The sequence below is a fragment of the Meriones unguiculatus genome, chromosome 3, assembly GCF_030254825.1.
Source record: "Meriones unguiculatus strain TT.TT164.6M chromosome 3, Bangor_MerUng_6.1, whole genome shotgun sequence".
Lineage (NCBI taxonomy): Eukaryota > Metazoa > Chordata > Mammalia > Rodentia > Muridae > Meriones > Meriones unguiculatus.
Genome location: NC_083351.1, coordinates 128,344,955 through 128,362,038, shown reverse-complemented (window position 1 = coordinate 128,362,038; position 17,084 = coordinate 128,344,955). Strand labels below are relative to the sequence as shown.

Sequence of the window (17,084 nt, the reverse complement as noted above, 5' to 3'; positions counted from 1 at the left end):
AAACAAATTAATAAAAAAAGAAAATAAACTTAAGCTTTCTTAAAAACAAACAAACAAGAAAAGCTATGTAACTCCCGTAAAGCCTGTAAAGCCTATGAAACATTACTGAGAGGAAGGAAATCTACATAAACACACAGTTACACATGGACTGGAAGTTTCAGATGTATTAACTTGCCAATTCTTTCCAAGTTAGTCTATAACCCAATGTAAACCCAATCCAAAGCTTAGCTTTTGTTTGTTCATTTTGATAGAATGGCCAGTTGATTCTAGATGATGAATAAATACAAAGACCACACAAAAGCCAAGGCATCTTTTGAAAAAAAAATGGAACAACGTTAGAGTATTTTAATCAGCTCAAGGTTAGAAATAGATCACAGATGGGTCAATGTTTCAGTTCCATTGCTGAGAGCCTTGCCTGACTCTATCAGACGGCTAGTTTTAGCTCAGTATTTCCCATTACTAGCAGAGTTCACCAGGCTAACTCTCCCAGATTCCAGAGAGTTTCCACGGCAACACTTTTTTACATTACATCTCAAAATGGCCCCCCAATTCCCGTCCCATTAATGTCTCCCCTGGTCCGTCCTACCACCTTTCACGTGATGCTTCCTAGTCCAATCCCCACCTGCCCCCCCAGGCCACCCACAAAATCTATTCCATTGTCCCTTCTCAGGGAGATCCATGCAGCCCTCTTTGAAACTTCTCCGGGTCTATGGATTGTAGGATAACTATCCTTTACTTAATGTCCACTTATAAGTAACACAGCATAATAATGTTAATGTCCACTTATAAGTGGGCACACCACAAAATCTTTCACGGACAACCTGTGCTAGGGAAAACTTGGAACAAAACTTGTGAGAGTGTCCAAACAGCAACTATTCAGTGAAGGAGGAGGCATCTTTTTGGCAACTTGAGCGCATGCTGCATGCCTAGCACTGCCTGGAGGACCAAGAACCCAAGGTAGGACAGCCCAGAGACCCAGGATAGAACCAAATATGACTGGAAAATTTTTAAAAAATCAATGAAATGATTTATAGTGACATTATGCTACACTCATAGATTGGTGTGTTAAATTTATTTTTATATAACTGTGTTTGTTTCTCGTAGTTACTCTCTTTACCTTGCTATCACACAAATAATTGAGACACTTTTATATTTGTTTAGTAATACGCTTTACAACACAAGAACTCTGTTATTACTCTATTCTTAACCCTCTAAACTAATCTGGTTTCCTAGCAGCATACATCTCAGATACACTTGAGTTTTGTATCTTTTCTGCTCTAGCTTCTCTCTGCTGGATCCCTGGATGTTTCCTGCCCCTTCTGGTAACTGAATCCCCTACTTCCTCTTCTAACTCCTCCTCCTCTGGCTGGCAGGGAGTCTAGCCCTATTCTCTCCCCTGGGACACCTGCTTTTTTAATTAATTAATTTGTTTATTACAGTTTAGTCACTTTGTATCCTGGCTATAGCCTCCTCCCTCTTTTCTTCCTAGTCTCACCTACTCTCCCTCTTCCCCCCTTTTGCCCCTTCCCTAGTCCACTGATAGGGGAAGACCTCCTCTCCTTCTATCTGACCCTAGCTTATCAGGTCTCATCAGGGCTGGCTGCATCATCTTCCTCTGTGGCCTGGCAAAGCTGCACCCTCCAGGGGGAGGTGATCAAAGAGCCAGACGCTGAGTTCATATCACAGACAGCCCCATAACCCTAGGGAAACCACTTGGAGACTGAGAAATCAATGGCCTTTCTCTGAGCAGGGGTTCTAGGTCCTCTCCATGCCTGGTCTTTGGTTGGACTATGTCTCTTGGACCAAGGTTTTTTAGCTCTGATGGTCTCCTTGTGGAGTTTCTGTCCAGGTCTTTCTATCTCCCTCTTCTTCCATAAGGTTTCCTGCACTCTGCCCAAAGTTTGGCTATGAGTCTCAGTATCTCCTTCAATACCCTGTGAGAGACCAAAAGATTAAAAATGGCTATTTTAATGTTTAAGGCTTGAACTAGCTAGGTGGAGACATTTCCAGTAATGCCCTGCCATCTTTTCCTGCCCACTAGAGATAAAGTTGATAGGAAACTGGCCCATCCCCCTAGGGAGGGACACCAGATCATTAACGGTTTGGGAACCTTCCTATAGCCAATCAATTTAAAATGCAACATCCTTTTTGCCTTTCGCCCAATAGATGCTTGCCAGGCAGGAACCAACCCTGCTTTGGGCATGCTGGGAGGAACCGGAATCTTTAAATCACCCAACTAACATAAGCACGGGGCTCTCGGCTCTCACTGCTTTGGCAGTGGGTGCTGTGAGCCCAAGCTGCAGCTTGTAACTTGTAATTAAAAAAACATCTCATGTATTTACAGCAGAGTCTATTTATTCCTGGTTTCTTGGGGTTCGCGAACTGGGTACAACACCTGATGGGTAGAGTCTTTCAGAGGTGCCCGGTGGAAGGCTCCTGTCCTGTTCCTGTCTTCTTCCAATGTCTAGCCTGTTTGCCCTTCTGAGTGATGTTTCAGCCTCTTCCCTAGGATTCTCCTTGTCATTTACTTTCTTTAGTTGTATAGATTTTAGTATGTTTATCCTGTATTATATGGCTAATATCTACTTATAAGACACATATACCATATATGTCTTTCTGCTTCTGGGATACCTGACTCACAATGACCTTTTCTAGTTACCATCATTAGCCTGCAAATTTCATGATATCCTTATTTTTAATTGCTAAGTAGTATTTCATTGTGTAAATGTACCACAATTTCTGTATCTATTCTTCAAATGAGGAAAATCTAGGTTGTTTCCAGTTTCTGGCTATTATGAATAAAGTTGCTATGAACATAGCTGAGCAAATACCCTTGTTTGTTGGATTAGCATCTTTAGATATATCCCCAGGAGTGGTATAACTGGATCTTGAGGTAGCACTATTCTTAATTTTCTGAGAAAGCTCCAGATTGATTTCCAAAGTGGTTGTACAAGTTTACATTTCCACCAGCAATGGAGGAGGGTTCCTCTTTCTCCACATCCTCTCCAGCATGTATTGTCACTTGAGTTTCTGATCTTAGCCATTCTGAGGGTCGTTTTGATTTGCATTTCCAGGATGACTAAGGACGTTGAGCATCTCTTTAAGTATTTCTCTGCCATTCAATACTCCTCTCTTGAGAATTCTCTGTTTAGCTCTGTACCCCACTTTTTAATGGGATTGCTTGGGTTGTTGCTTTGTAACTTCTTGAGTTCTTTATATGTTCTAGATATTAGCCCTCTGTCAGATGTGGGGCTGGTCAAGCTCTTTTCCCAGTCTGTAAGCTGTCCTTTGGTTTAGATGACAGTGTCCTTTGCTTTACAGAAGCTTTTTAGTTTCGTAAGTTTTTTTATTTAAGGGAAATGAAGGAGAAGTAGATGTGGGGCAGGAGGGTGGCGAGGGCCTGGGAGAAATGGAAGAGCAACTGCGGGTGACGCGGAATATCTCAGAGAACAACAACAGAGAAACATCTATCGTTTTTCTAAGGAAGAAAGAAATATATCACAGTAAGAGGATAGAAATGTTTAAAAATGAAATGCTTTTATCAGATGGGGCTGTAGGCAAACTTGTAGGGCAGGTGAATAAGTGATTGATGAGGGATATTGCAGCCCATTGTGGATGGGGTCATCCCTGGGCTGGTGGTCCCAGGTTCTACAAGAGAGCAGGCAGAGCAAGCCATGGAGGAACAAGCCAGAAAGTGGCCCCTCTCCATGGCCTCTATATTGGTTCCTGCCTCCGGGTTTCTACCTTATTTGAATTTCTGTCCTAACTTCCTTCAGTCATGGATTATGAACAGGAAAGTTTAAACCAAATTCCCTCCCCACTAAAAAGAAGTGCAAAGCACGTGAAGACCTGTTTGTGCATGTGATTTTGAGTGTTTACCTTTTGTAGCCTCCTGAGTATGAGCTTCGTAATCTGTGAGCGGGTATACATCTGATTTACAGACACCAATTATGTATCTTTTCTCAGGTGCACCTTGAAACTTCTCATTCACTACATTGAAATTGTTTTCTCTCTGCTTGCTCTGAAAACAGGACTCTGTTTTCAATATGGTGAGTCAGAGAGAATAATAGTTAGCATGCAACTTTTGTGGTTTCCTTGGAGAGAAGTCTTGGAGGAAGTTACTTGATGAGTTCTTTGTCAGAATTCTTGGATCCATTTCCATCAGGCAAGAAGTAATATTTTGTTTAACTCTTCTCTTTCTTTAAAAAAAACATTTTAAGTTTCAGTTTTTGTATTTTTCAATTATTTTTATTAAATGTTTAAGTATATAAAAAAAGAATAGAATCTTTAAATCCAAGATAATGATCAAAACTACTCAATGAAAAAGGAGGTATCTTTTTAGCAAATAGATACTCACATGTATAAATTTTCTAAAGACCATTAGCCATAAGGTAAATACAAATCTATGCCAGCCTGAGATACCACTTTAAGGGTATATAAACAGCTAAAAATTAGTTGTTCTGAACTTATTATGTGTTGGCACACAACCTGAAACTCATACATACACTGTTGGTGGAAATCTGAAAAAGTAATACCATTTTTGAAAACATTCTGACAGCTTCTGAAAAATTGGAAGAATGCTCACTGTATTCCATTCATACCTAACTCCTCAGGAGAGAAGTATGTGTTCACTATGAATGTTCATAGCAGAAAAAAAATGAAATAACTAAAATATTCACTAATAGATAAGTAAATAATGCACTTATAATAATATTTACATAGAAGGAATTGGCATAAGAAATTTTTTAAAGCATGAGTTCCCGATATACATGAGTAAATCTAAAAATGATTTTGCTGAAACTGAAAACTGAGCAAAAATAACACACCTTAAAAGAAGTCAATACAATTGCATAAGATTCTAGAAATTGTAGTTTTCTAGTGACAAAGTTCCAAATGAACAAAAACAGGGAGTTTCTATTACAAATTAAGACATCGATTCCCTCCCCAGGGCTCCATATCATGGCCCACAACTCCAGCAGAAGACAGTCCTGCTTTACAGGAGGTCACAACAGCACTAAGAACCCCAGGAATCCCAGAAGACACCCAGTTTCCAGAATCCCAGAACCTTAGAGGCAACATGAGCACCCAAAACTCCAGAAGTCACTCATAAAAATCACAGTGAATACACAATACTATACCTGAAGACTCTCTGGTCACCAGAACCATAGGCCCCTCAGGTCACAAGACTAGAGAGGAAAACAAAAAGCAAGACAAAAACAAGCCAAAAAAAAAAAATCCAACAAGATAAAGACAGAAATAGGCACCTAAGCCTATACTAATCCCAAGCCCAAATGACTAGGGGCAAAAAAACACAACAATACCTACAGCAATATGGAGCCACCAGAGGCAAGCCTACTACAGCAAGGTCTGGATATTCCAATAAAACTGAAGCACAAGAAAATGACCTTAAACCCAATCTTATTAAGATGATAGAGAACTTTAAAAAGGAAATGAACAAATCCCGTAAAGAAATCCAAGAAAACACAAACAGGTAAAGGAAATGAATGAAATTGTTCAAGACTTGAAAGTGAAAACAGAAGCAATAAAGAAAACACAAACTAGATAGCTGATAAAACAGGGTCAGATGAAAGGGGAGGAGGTCTTCCCCTATCAGTGGACTTGGAAAGGGACAGGGAGGAGATGAGGGAGGGAGGGTGAGATTGGGAGGGAGTTCAGAGTCCAATTGGGTTACATAGTAATGTGAAGAGGGACTGCCTCTGACATAATCTGATTGGCCTGCTCTTTGATCACCTCCCTCTGGGGGGGAGCAGCCTTACCAGGCCATAGTAGAGGACAATGCAGCCACTTTTGATGTGAACTGACAGACTAAGATCAGAAAGGAGAGGAGAACCTCCCCTATTAGTGGACTTGGGGAGTGGCATGCAAGCAGAGGGAGGAGGGAGGGTGGGATTGGGAGGGGAGGAGGGAGGGGCTTATGGGGGGATGCAGAATGAATAAAGTGTAATTGATGAAAAATTTTTTTAAAAAAGGGAAAAAAATAATTTAAGAACCTTAAATGACTTTCAAAAGTGGAGGAAAACATGGAGTTAGTCAATTGGCATGGAGCACGTCTCACCCCTGGGGGCAATGGTCTCCTGAACCTACTCAGACCTCGGACACCACCACTGCTAGTTCTAGAACTGACGCAGGATGTTCCAATGAGGGGGTTAAGGCTTCTCATAATATTTCCTATAAGCCCACACCTGTTTGTCTATATCCCCCATTTTTGTTCATTATTAGCCAGATAGAGTAATTGTGGTAATGATACTTGCTTTTTTGCCCAATGCTGGAATGCTAATAAATTTAGGTATGCCCTGGTTACTCGCATGCCTCACTGGGTGCCTGTGCCCGTTGATGCCCCTCATGCTATGACTCTCTTCAGACAGAAAAGGGATCTTGGAACTACAGCCACCATTGTTACTACCATCTCATTGGCGGCTGTTGGAGCTACCACCGGGGCATTAGCCATGAGTCATACTGGGCAGACTGCTCAGACCCTGAATAATCTTTTAGCCAATGTAGCTCATGCCTTAGTTGTACATAAAGGAATTAATGCTCAACTAAAAAAAAGCTTGATGATGTTCAATCAGAGGATTGACCTCGTGCAGGAGCAAATTGATACCCTATGGCAAATCGCTCAACTTGGCTGTCAATGAAAATATGCTGGACTTTGAGTCACTAGCATATAACATGAGAATTTTTCCTGTGCTGCAAATCTGTCTAAACAATTGTCGAGCTATATTTTAGGTAATTGGACTGGAGAATTCGATACTACGATGGAGCAGCTGAGAGTGGCCATTGTCACAGTAAATTCTACCAGAGTGGACGCAGGACTAGCCACAGGATTATCAACATGAATTGCTGCATCCATGAATCATCTGAAGGAATGGGCGGGCATGGGAGCGTTAGCAGGCCTTCTGGTGTTGGTCTCCTTGGTTTGCCTGTGGTATATATGCAAGATTAGAGTCTCACAACAGTGTGATGCAGCCATGATCATTCAGGCCTTTACAGCCATTGAAGCAGGACATTCTCCCAAGCATGGTTGGATACCATAAAAAGCTAAAATGTTACGCTCAGGATGCGAGGCTAAGCACTGCACTCAGGGTCAGCCGCTTTGGACCCAGAGAAGAGCATGTCTGATTGCATGCAGGTTGATGCCCCAGGTCCCGCCTCTGAGAAAAAGGTATCGGAAGGGTCTGATGCTCTTTGGGTGGATGACACCTAAATGAACATCGGTACAAGGTCCCAATTTATTTCTAATATCAGAGATCAGACCTCTACTCTTGCCTGATGCGTCTAAAACAAAAAGGGGGAACTGTAGAGAGCTGCGGAATGCTATGCCTTAAAGATGGAGCTGGTTTCCGCCTTCCACCTTCCCGATGGTGAGTGCTCTCTGTCACGAACAATTCCACATTTGGCTAAGGCTGAGGATCTGGCTTGCTTCCATGTATGTGGACCTATCTGCATTGCCCACGTGGCACGCCTGGGTTGGCTACCCAGAGGCTATTTAAGCTGTGGGCTGACTTTCCCCAGGGTCCGAGGATTGTTCAAGGTTCCTGAATAAACTGCATTGAAAAAAAAAAAAGAATAGGAATAGAAGATTCCCAGCTCAAAGGCCAAGTGTTTGTTGAAAACATTTCCAACAAAATCATAGAAGAAAATACTCCTCACCTAAAGAAGGAAATGCCTATAAAGGTACAAGAATCTTACAGAACACAAAATATATTGGACCAAAAAGAAAGTTCCCTTGTTACATAATAATCAAAACACTAAATATACTAAATTAAAAGCTGCAAGGGAAAAGGGTCAAGTAGCATATAATGGCAGACCTACCAGAATTAAACTCAATACAGACTCTAAAAAGCCAGAAGGGCCTGGGCAGATATGTTGTAGACACAAAGAGAGGATATATGTCAACCCAGATTACTATACCCAGCAAAACCTGCAGTCACCATAGATGGAGAAAACAAGATATTCCATGACAAAGTCAAATTTAAGCAGTATCAATCTAAAATCCCAGGTCTACAAAAGGCATTAAAAGGAAAACACCAATTAATATAATAAATAAATAAATAAGTGTAAAACTCCAACTTAAAGAGGTTAGCTATACCCAGGAAGACAGAAAATAAATAATCTCACACCAACAAAATCAGAATAAGGGAAACACAAACACACACCACATACACCACACAGAGACACACACACATGAACTACCTCCACCATCAACAAAAACAAAACCAAAATAACAAGGATTAACAATTGCTAACAGTCATTGGTCATCATTATCTCTCAATATCAATGGATTCAATTCTCCAACCAGAAAAAAGAGACAGACTAGCAGAGTGGCTGCAAAAACAGGGTCAGGAAGGAAATAAAGAAAGCAACTATAGACTTCCTAGAATTTAGTGAAAATGAATGTACTAATACTCAAATTTATGGGACACAAATGAAAGCAGAGCTAAGAGAAAAGTTCATAGCACTAACTGCTTCCCTAAAGAAATTAAAGAGATCTCATACTAGCAACTTAAAGGCACACCTGAAAGCTCTAGATCAAAAAGGCACAAACACACCCCAGAGCAGTAGGTGGCACGAAATAATCAAATTCAGGGCTGAAATCAACATATTAGAAACAAAGAGAACAATACAAAGAATCAATGAAGCTAAGAGCTGGTTCTTTCAGAAAATCAACAGGAAAGACAAACCAAAAGGCAGAGTCACCATCCAAATTAACAAAATTAATGAAATGAAAAGGAGGAAATCACAACAAACACCAAAAAAATTTAAAGAATCATTATGTCATACTTCAAAAACATGTACTTTACAAAATTGGAAAATCTGAAAGAAATGAACAAATGTCTTGATAGATAGCAAGTTAAATCAAAATCAGATAAACCTCCCCTATCAGTGGACTTGAGGAGGGGCATAGGAGGAGATGAGGGGGGAGGGGAGGTTTGGGGGGGTGAGGGAGGGAACTACAGCAGAGATACAAAGTGAATAAACTGTAATTTATAAAATTATAAAATTTTTTAAAAGGGAAAAAAATCAAAATTATGTAGATGTCACAAAGGATGAGTACCTCAATCGAAAGGTAGCCTTCATTTCTCCATAACATGATGTTCAAGGTCAGGAGGCAACTAATATCTCAAACTTCATCTTCACATATGTGTCCATCCTGTTGACTTAGAGGCGCTTGTTTCCTTGGTGTCTTTGATCCTCTGGCTCTTACACTCTTAGTCTCCTCTTCTACAGGGTTTTCTGAGTCCTAAAAAGAGGGATTGATGGAGACATCACACTTAGAGCTGAGAGCTCCAGGCCTCTCACTCTCTGTCCGCACAATGTCTGGCTATGTGTCTCTGTATTTGTTCCCATCTGCTGCAGGAGGAAGCTTCTCTGATGATGGCTGAGCGAGGTGCTGATCTTTGAGTATAGCGGAATCTTATCAGGAGTCCTTTTATTGCCGTGTTGGTTTCGGCTTGCTTCGTTTTGTTGGAACAAAACGAAGTGTTTGGTTTTATTTAGTATTAGTAGCCTGCACCCAGGGCTATCTAGTCTCAGGTTCTTGGCAACCAAAGCAGCAGGCAAACTTATACAGACACTATGGAAACCAGTGTGTTGGTTCCTCAGGAAGCTGGGATTCCAGCTACCTGAAGCACCAGATGGATTCCTGTCTGCCTGAGGAACCAACAGCACTCCCACTCGCAATGGAAGAATGTCCCCCTTACTTCACATCCTCACCAGCCTGAGCTGTCACTTGCATTTATCTCAGCCACTATCACAGGTCTAGGGTGAAGTCGTTGTGAACAGCCGCAGACTACAAAGCACAAAGTGACCCATTTAGTTCCATGCCCATCTCCTTCAGCTGTCTTATTGCTCTAGCCAAGACTTCAAGTATTATATTGACTAGGTGTAGAGAAAGTATGCAACCGTGTCTTGTTTTTATATTTTAATGGAATTGCTTTGATTTTTCTCTCCATTTAAGTTGATGTTGGCTATTGGCTTGATGTAAGCATGTACAGTGTCTACAAGGGTCTGCACCGGATGGGGTCCTAGAGAGAGGAGAAGTGGACATGTTCCCCCATTCCCAACCCAGAAGCTATATCCAATTGGTAGGCCCTTGCAAATGAAAATTGGGGAGCCTCACTGAGGAAGCAAACTACTCTGGAGGGTAAACTGCATGACCAGCATAGATGACCAGGAGAAAACAAACTTGGAACTTCATCCTCAAAATTCTGGCCAAGGTGCAGCCAGTGAACCCCAGAAAACAGCGACCAGCTTCCCAAAGCACCAAGACACTAGATGAGAATCTGTTAAGGTAAAAGGCTCCAGAAACTTCTATTATCTCAAATTGCAAGACAAGGCTGAGTTCTTCTCCCCAAACCTGTCAAGTGATGAAGATATACTTACAATGAGGGATTCTTGGTAACAATTTTTCCAGTAAACTGCTTCTTTGGGGCAAAGGTTTGAATGGTCTGTGTTGTAGTTAGGATTTCTATTGCTGCAACAAAACACAGTGACCAAAAAGCAAGTTGGGGAGGAAAGGGTTTACTCAGCTTATACTTCCACATTGCCATTCATCACCAAAGGAAGTCAGGACAGAACCTCATTGCAGGAACCTGGAGGCAGGAGCTGAAGCAGAGGCCATGGGGTGGGGGAATAGGGCATTGCTCCTCATAGCTTGTTCAACCTGCTTTCTTAGAGAATCCAGGACCACCAGCCAAAGAAGGGCACCACCCACAATATCCTGGGCCCTCCCCCATCAATCACTAATTAAGAAAACGCCCTATAGCCAGAATTTATGATGACATTTTTTCAGTTGAGGATCCTTCCTCTCTTATGACTCTGGCTTGGGTCAAGTTGACAAAAAGCTGGCCAGTACAGTCTACCAACAGAAAATGAAGCCATTGTATACAAAGAACAGAAGAGATTCAGTCCTCAAGCTTTTCAAATCCCTAAAGAAATACCTTTAAAAACATGCTCTTCTTTTTAAAATGCAGTTCTTTTAATGATAAGGGGAAATGTTACTGCTATTTAAAAGGTTTGGGAATAACTATGATGTTGTGCCCGAATCGCAATACCCCAAAAGACCACCACCAGGAGCCGAGTCTGTTGCAAACCACATGAGGATCTTTTTATTACAAATTACAAGCTGCAGCTTGGGATCACACCCCCCACCGCTGAAGCGGTGAGAGCCGAGATCCCTGTGCTAGGGTTAGTTGGGGGATTTAAAGATTCTGGTCCCTCCCAGCATGCCCAAGGCAGGGGTGATTTCCTGCCTGGCAAGCATCTATTGGTCAAAATGCTACATTTTGAAATGATTGGCTTTAGGAAGGTCCCCAAACCATCAATGATCTGGTGTCCCTCCTTAGAGGGATGGGCCAGTTTCCTAGCAACTGTATCTCCAGTAGGTGGGGAAAGAATGCAGTATGGCAGGTTCTTCACCTCAGGGCATTACTGCACCTCACCCAGCTAGGTTAGGCCTTAAACTTTAATAATAATGGCTGATTCTTAATCTTTTGGTCTCTCAATGAAAATGAAGGAGGGAGACTTGACAGAGGACATGGTCATGAAGCGAACTAAATGGCTTCCTTAATGTTTAATTAAGTGAGAAATCAAATTTGGTCCAGGGCCTCCGTTGATTTTCCCACAGAAATACAGGGGGTCAGAAGCAGACAATCACATTGGAAGCAGAGATTTACTGCTTATGCAAAGAGGCACCCTAGTTCTTAAGAAGGCTGGATTCAGTCTCCTTCATGAACAAATATTGAAAAATAGTACTGAATTCCTGAGTATACACATTCTTATCAGCTTTGAGAATTGCTGTTTAACATGTTTCTAGAGTCCCATAGAAATCAAGCTTACCTTGTGTTTGGCTAGTATAAAGAGAAGAGGAGCTGATGAAAACAGGCAAGAAGAGGGTCCTCTCCCCAAAGAGAAAAATCAGAGCAAATTACTGTTCTGAGAATATGGGGTTTTCTAATCTGTGTAAGTATGCTTTATCTGAAAAGACGTTGGTCTAGAAAATTTGTTTTGAGTGCCCTGATGAATAAATGACAAAGTTAATATAAATCAATCATCTCATCTCTTAACCTCGCTAATTTCGTATGAAATCAACAAAATCTTTAATCATGGAAATGCAGAAAAATTATTTGTTGCCGTTCACAGAAAAATAAAATTATAACAATTTCCTAAATAGCTAGATTTCTAATTATTAACTTTATTGCACATTGTTCTTTATAAAAAACAAAAGTATATTCTTTCCTATCTCTTTTTTCATTTTCATAACTTTTTTAATTTGGGGGATTATAATAAAATTATGTTATTTTCCCTTCCCTCCCTCCAACCCCTCCCATGTATCACCCCCACACACACTCTCCCTAAAATTCATGTTCTTTTTCTTTAATTGTTGTTACATGTGCATACATATACATGTGTGTGCATACACACATTATATTCCTACATGTATACATAAACCTATACATTCATATTCATATATATAAATCTATATACACATACAGATTTAGGAATACATGTACATATATCAGAATATGTAAATGTGTAGATACAACCTGCTCAGTCTGAATGATGTTACATACATGTGTATGCTTTCGGAAGAGCATTAAATTTCAGACGGCCACTTCTCATCCCAGTAACACTCAGACTCACAAGGCTGATAGCAGTGTGAATGAGTGAGGGTGCTGGAGAACAGCCGTCATCCTTTCCAGCTGCAATGAGCACCCTCAAAAAATGACTATTCGTTTTGCTTATTTACTATTGAGTTACTTGAGCAAGTATCCTGCCCAGTGTTTCTTACACTTTAATGATCCTTACCTACTAAAATATGGACCAGACCTCATTCAAACCCAGATTCCTGCTGCCTCTTTCTAATTTATCAAGTCTGAGGTAGGCCCTGGGATTTACATTTTAAATAAGAACACCAGGTGCAAACCACTTAGAAGAAAAAGTGGGGAATACCCTTGAACTCACTGGCACAGGAGACAACTTCCTGAACAGAACACCAACAGCACAGGCTCTAAGAGCAACAATCAATAAATGGGACCTCATGAAACTGAAAAGCTTCTGTAAAGCAAAGGATACTGTCCTCAGAACAAAACGACAGTCTACACATTGAGAAAAGATCTTCACCAACCCTATATCTGACAGAGGGCTAATATCCAGCATTTATAAAGAACTAAAGAAGTTAAACAGCAAAAAATCAAGTAATCCAATTTTTAAAATGGGGTACAGAGCTAAACAGAGAATTCTCTGTAGAGGAATATCGAATGGCAGAGAAACACTTAAAGAAATGCTCAACCTCATTAGCCATCAGGGAAATGCAAATCAAAACAACCCTAAGATTTCACCTTACACCCATCAGAATAGCTAAGATCAAACCCTCAAGAGACAACACATGCTAGAGCGGTTGTAGAGAAAGGGAAACCCTCCTCCACTGCTGCTGGGAATGTAATCTTGTACAACCACTCTGGAAAGCAATCTGATGCTTTCTCAGACAAATAGGAATAGTGCTTCCTCAAGATCCAGCTATACCACTCCTAGGCATATATTCAAAAGATTCTCAAGTACACAATAAGGACATTTGCTCAACCATGTTTGTAGCAGCCTTATTTGTAATAGCCAGAAGCTGGAAACAGCCCAGATGCCCCTCAGTGGAGGAATGGATGCACAAATTGTGGTATATCTACACAATAGAATATTATTCAGCAATAAAAAAAACAAGGAAATCATGAAAATTGCAGGCAAATGGTGGGATCTGGAAAAGATCATCCTGAGTGAGCTATCCCAGAAGCAGAGGGATGCACACGATATATACTCACTCATATAGATATATAATATAGGATAAACCTACTAAAATCTGTACACCTAAAGAAATTAATCAAGAGGGAGGACTCTTGCTAAGATGCTCAATTCCTATCCAGAAAGGCAAAGAGGATGGACATCAGAAGAAGGAGAAAAGAGGGAACAAGTCAGGAGCCTGACACAGAGGACCTCTGCAAAGCTCTGCCCTGCAGACTATCAATGTAGATACTGAGACTTATGGGCAACCTTTGGGCAGAGTGCAGGGAATCTTAGGAAAGAGTGGGAAACAGTAAGATCTGGAGAGGACAGGAACTCCATAAGGAGAGCAACAGAACCAAAAAATCTGAGCACAGGGGTCTTTTCTGAGACTGATATTCCAACCAAGGAATATGCATGGAGATAACCTAAGACCCCTGCACAGATGTAGCCCATGGCAGTTCAATATCCAAGTGGGTTCCATTGTGATAGGAACAGGGACCATCTCTGACATGAACTGATTGGCCTGCTCTTTAATTACCTCCCCCTGAGGGGGAAGCAGCATTACCAGGCCACGGAAGAGAACAAGGCAGCCACTCCTGATGAGACCTAATTGACTAGGAGCAAAAGGAAGGAAAAGAAGTCCTCCCCTATCAGTGGACTTGGGGAGGGGTATGCATGCAGAGAGTAGAGGAAGGGAGGGATTGGGACAGGGGGAGGGAGGGAACCACGGGGGAGATACAAAGTGAGTCAAGTGTAATTAATAAAGAAAAATAAAATAAAAAAGAAGAACACCAGGTGCATCTTGAGGCAAGGTACTGTGGAAGGCATGTTCAGGGGAAAAATCGATGCTTAATTGGAAAACTGAGACAGACATGTGTCTACTAGATGGATGATTAACAAAACCTATTCAAAATGCATCAAAGACCTTAAGGTAAGGCGTGAAACTCTGCAAACCGCTAGGAAAAGGCACTGAGGAAAGTCTTCAATAGGCAAAGTCAGGGACTTTCTCCAGGGACTCCCCAGCTTAGTAAATAATGCCAAGGGTCACAGATAGGATCGCATAACATGAAAAAGCTTGTGCACAGCAAAGGAAATAACAGAGTAAAGAGCAGCCTGTAGAGAATGGAAAGAAAATCTTTGCAAACTGTCCATCTGACACGGATTAATATCTGGAATCCATTTTAAAACCGAAACCTAATTAAATATTGAAAAAAAAACAAAACAACCCAATCAATAAATGCCATAAGATTTTTTTTCACGCTGGTAAGAATAAAATCCTCAGACACTGCCGGTAAAAGTGTAATTAGTGAAGCCACTCATGGTGTGGAGAATGGAGGATCCTCACACAACTGGAGCCAGAACCGCCTTATGAGCCAGCTGTGGCACTCCTGGGTACATGTATCCGTTTTTCTCATCCTACCGTGGAGACACTAACCCATCTGTGCTCACTGCTACACTGTTCACATCAGCCAAGAAGTAGAATCAACCTACATGTCTGCCAAGAGGAGGGTGAGTAAAAGAAACGTTGTGTGTGTGTGTGTGTGTGTGTATGTGTGTGTGTGTGTGTGTGTGTGTGTGTGTGTGCAATCTATTTTTTATTCAACTACAGATCAAAATCAATTTTTTTTTGCTAGAAAATGGGTGTTATTATGCGTTATCATATTAAACAAAATAAGCCTGTCTCAGAAGACAAATAACATCTGTTTCTTCTCATTTCTGGATCCTAGACTTTTTATGTGTATGACATGACGTGAAAGCAGAAGGGAGTCTGGGAGAAGAAAAGAAAAATAGATGAAGAAATATGAAAAAAAGATTGGGGTGATAGAGTAAAAATACATGCTATACTTGAAATTCCCATTATGAAATCTATCACCATTTCCAATGTATACCAATAAAAATTCTCAACTAAAGAATGATGAAATCAAAGGCTTAGTTTCAAGTACTTTATCGTTGACTCTGAAATAAGCTTCCTTAATGAAAATAGCCTTAGAAAGAACCATAAAAATTACAATGAGCTTCTTCCCTTCACACCCAGCCATATATATTGTCACAGTAGGCATCATTTTCCCTGTGTTGAAGACTGCAATAGCACAGACTTGGGCTTAGGGGGCGTTGGACAAGATTCAGATTCACCTTATGAAAATATCATGGCCAGGAAATCCATGCAACAAACAATTTGAAACCAAACAGATAAGAAACAGGAAAATAAATAAGGAAAGCTTGAGCCTGTGGGAAGATTAGGGTTCTCATAAGTCACTGAGGAGTGGTGGGGAGGGGGCCTTGAGTGGCTTGGCTTTGCTGCTGTGTCAGTTGGTCATTCCTTGCAACTGCCCCTGACAGGCATTCCGGTCCACTGAGCATGCCCAGTTATGTGACTGACCTCACCAAATAGAACTATCAAGCCACCTAAAACCTTTACCAACATCAGGCCTGTAAAGTGGCCACCAAAACAAACCATTCTTAAACGTGTGATCAATAGACCCAAGAATGGTGAAAGCTGCTCTTTTCATCTACAACAATGGTTTGAGTCCTACTTTCTAATTTCTCCTCCTCAGACATACTGGTCTCCTCCAAAGAGACAATATTCGGTGAGATGCAGCTATCTTGGTTAGCAGGAGCTCAGAAGCAAAAAAAATGTGATGGTAGTAGAATCCAGGATCATCCACCTCAACTACAGAGCCATCACCAGGAGCTCCCAGATCACCCTGCCAATCAAGTGAAGGATTTTCATTCAGGGAACCTTATGGGAGGAACTTGCCAACTTGCTTCACTGACTTTTTAGCTGAACTGCTTCTGATACTTAGGTGTTGCCTCTTGTAAAGCCTAAAACAGCCAAGACAACTCCCAGCATGGAGAAATACTCAGGTAAGCATGTCTTGATTATGAGGAATAAGAATCCTGATATATGCTGATATACTTTTTTGCATAGTTAAATGTCTCAAAAATTGTCTGAAATGCTTGTGACGAGGTCAGATTACCGCTATTTCCTCTTTACTAAAAAATGAATAAAAATAAAATGTTGATTGTGAAGGGCCAGTGTTAGACTATAAGCCTGAAAGAGTTGTACTTTAATCTACTTGTACAAAAGGGTAGCTATATACCAGAAAAGTTGATTTAATTTTGAATATTTTCAAATCTTCGGAAAATGTTGTCTACTAATTTTTAATAGATCTGTTTTCTTTGCCAAAAGTTCTAAACTAATAGCGTATGTGCTTGGCTCAGAAGCTCATGGGAAGTCTTTGCCTGTTCCTCCTGTCAGCCTGCCACTGCTGCAATCTTTTGATTCCAGC

General features: G+C 41.0%; 1 protein-coding gene across 1 annotated transcript in view; it reads left to right on the top strand.

The window, feature by feature from the left end:
* Positions 1 to 16,201: 16,201 nt before the first annotated feature.
* Positions 16,202 to 17,084, top strand: part of Mroh2b (maestro heat like repeat family member 2B) — a 58,635-nt gene continuing 57,752 nt past the window's right edge. Inside the window, exon 1 of the mRNA XM_021664027.2 lies at positions 16,202 to 16,659. Coding sequence (XP_021519702.1) covers positions 16,644 to 16,659 — 16 coding nt within the window. The 5' untranslated portion in view covers positions 16,202 to 16,643. The remainder of the gene's footprint in view (positions 16,660 to 17,084) is intronic.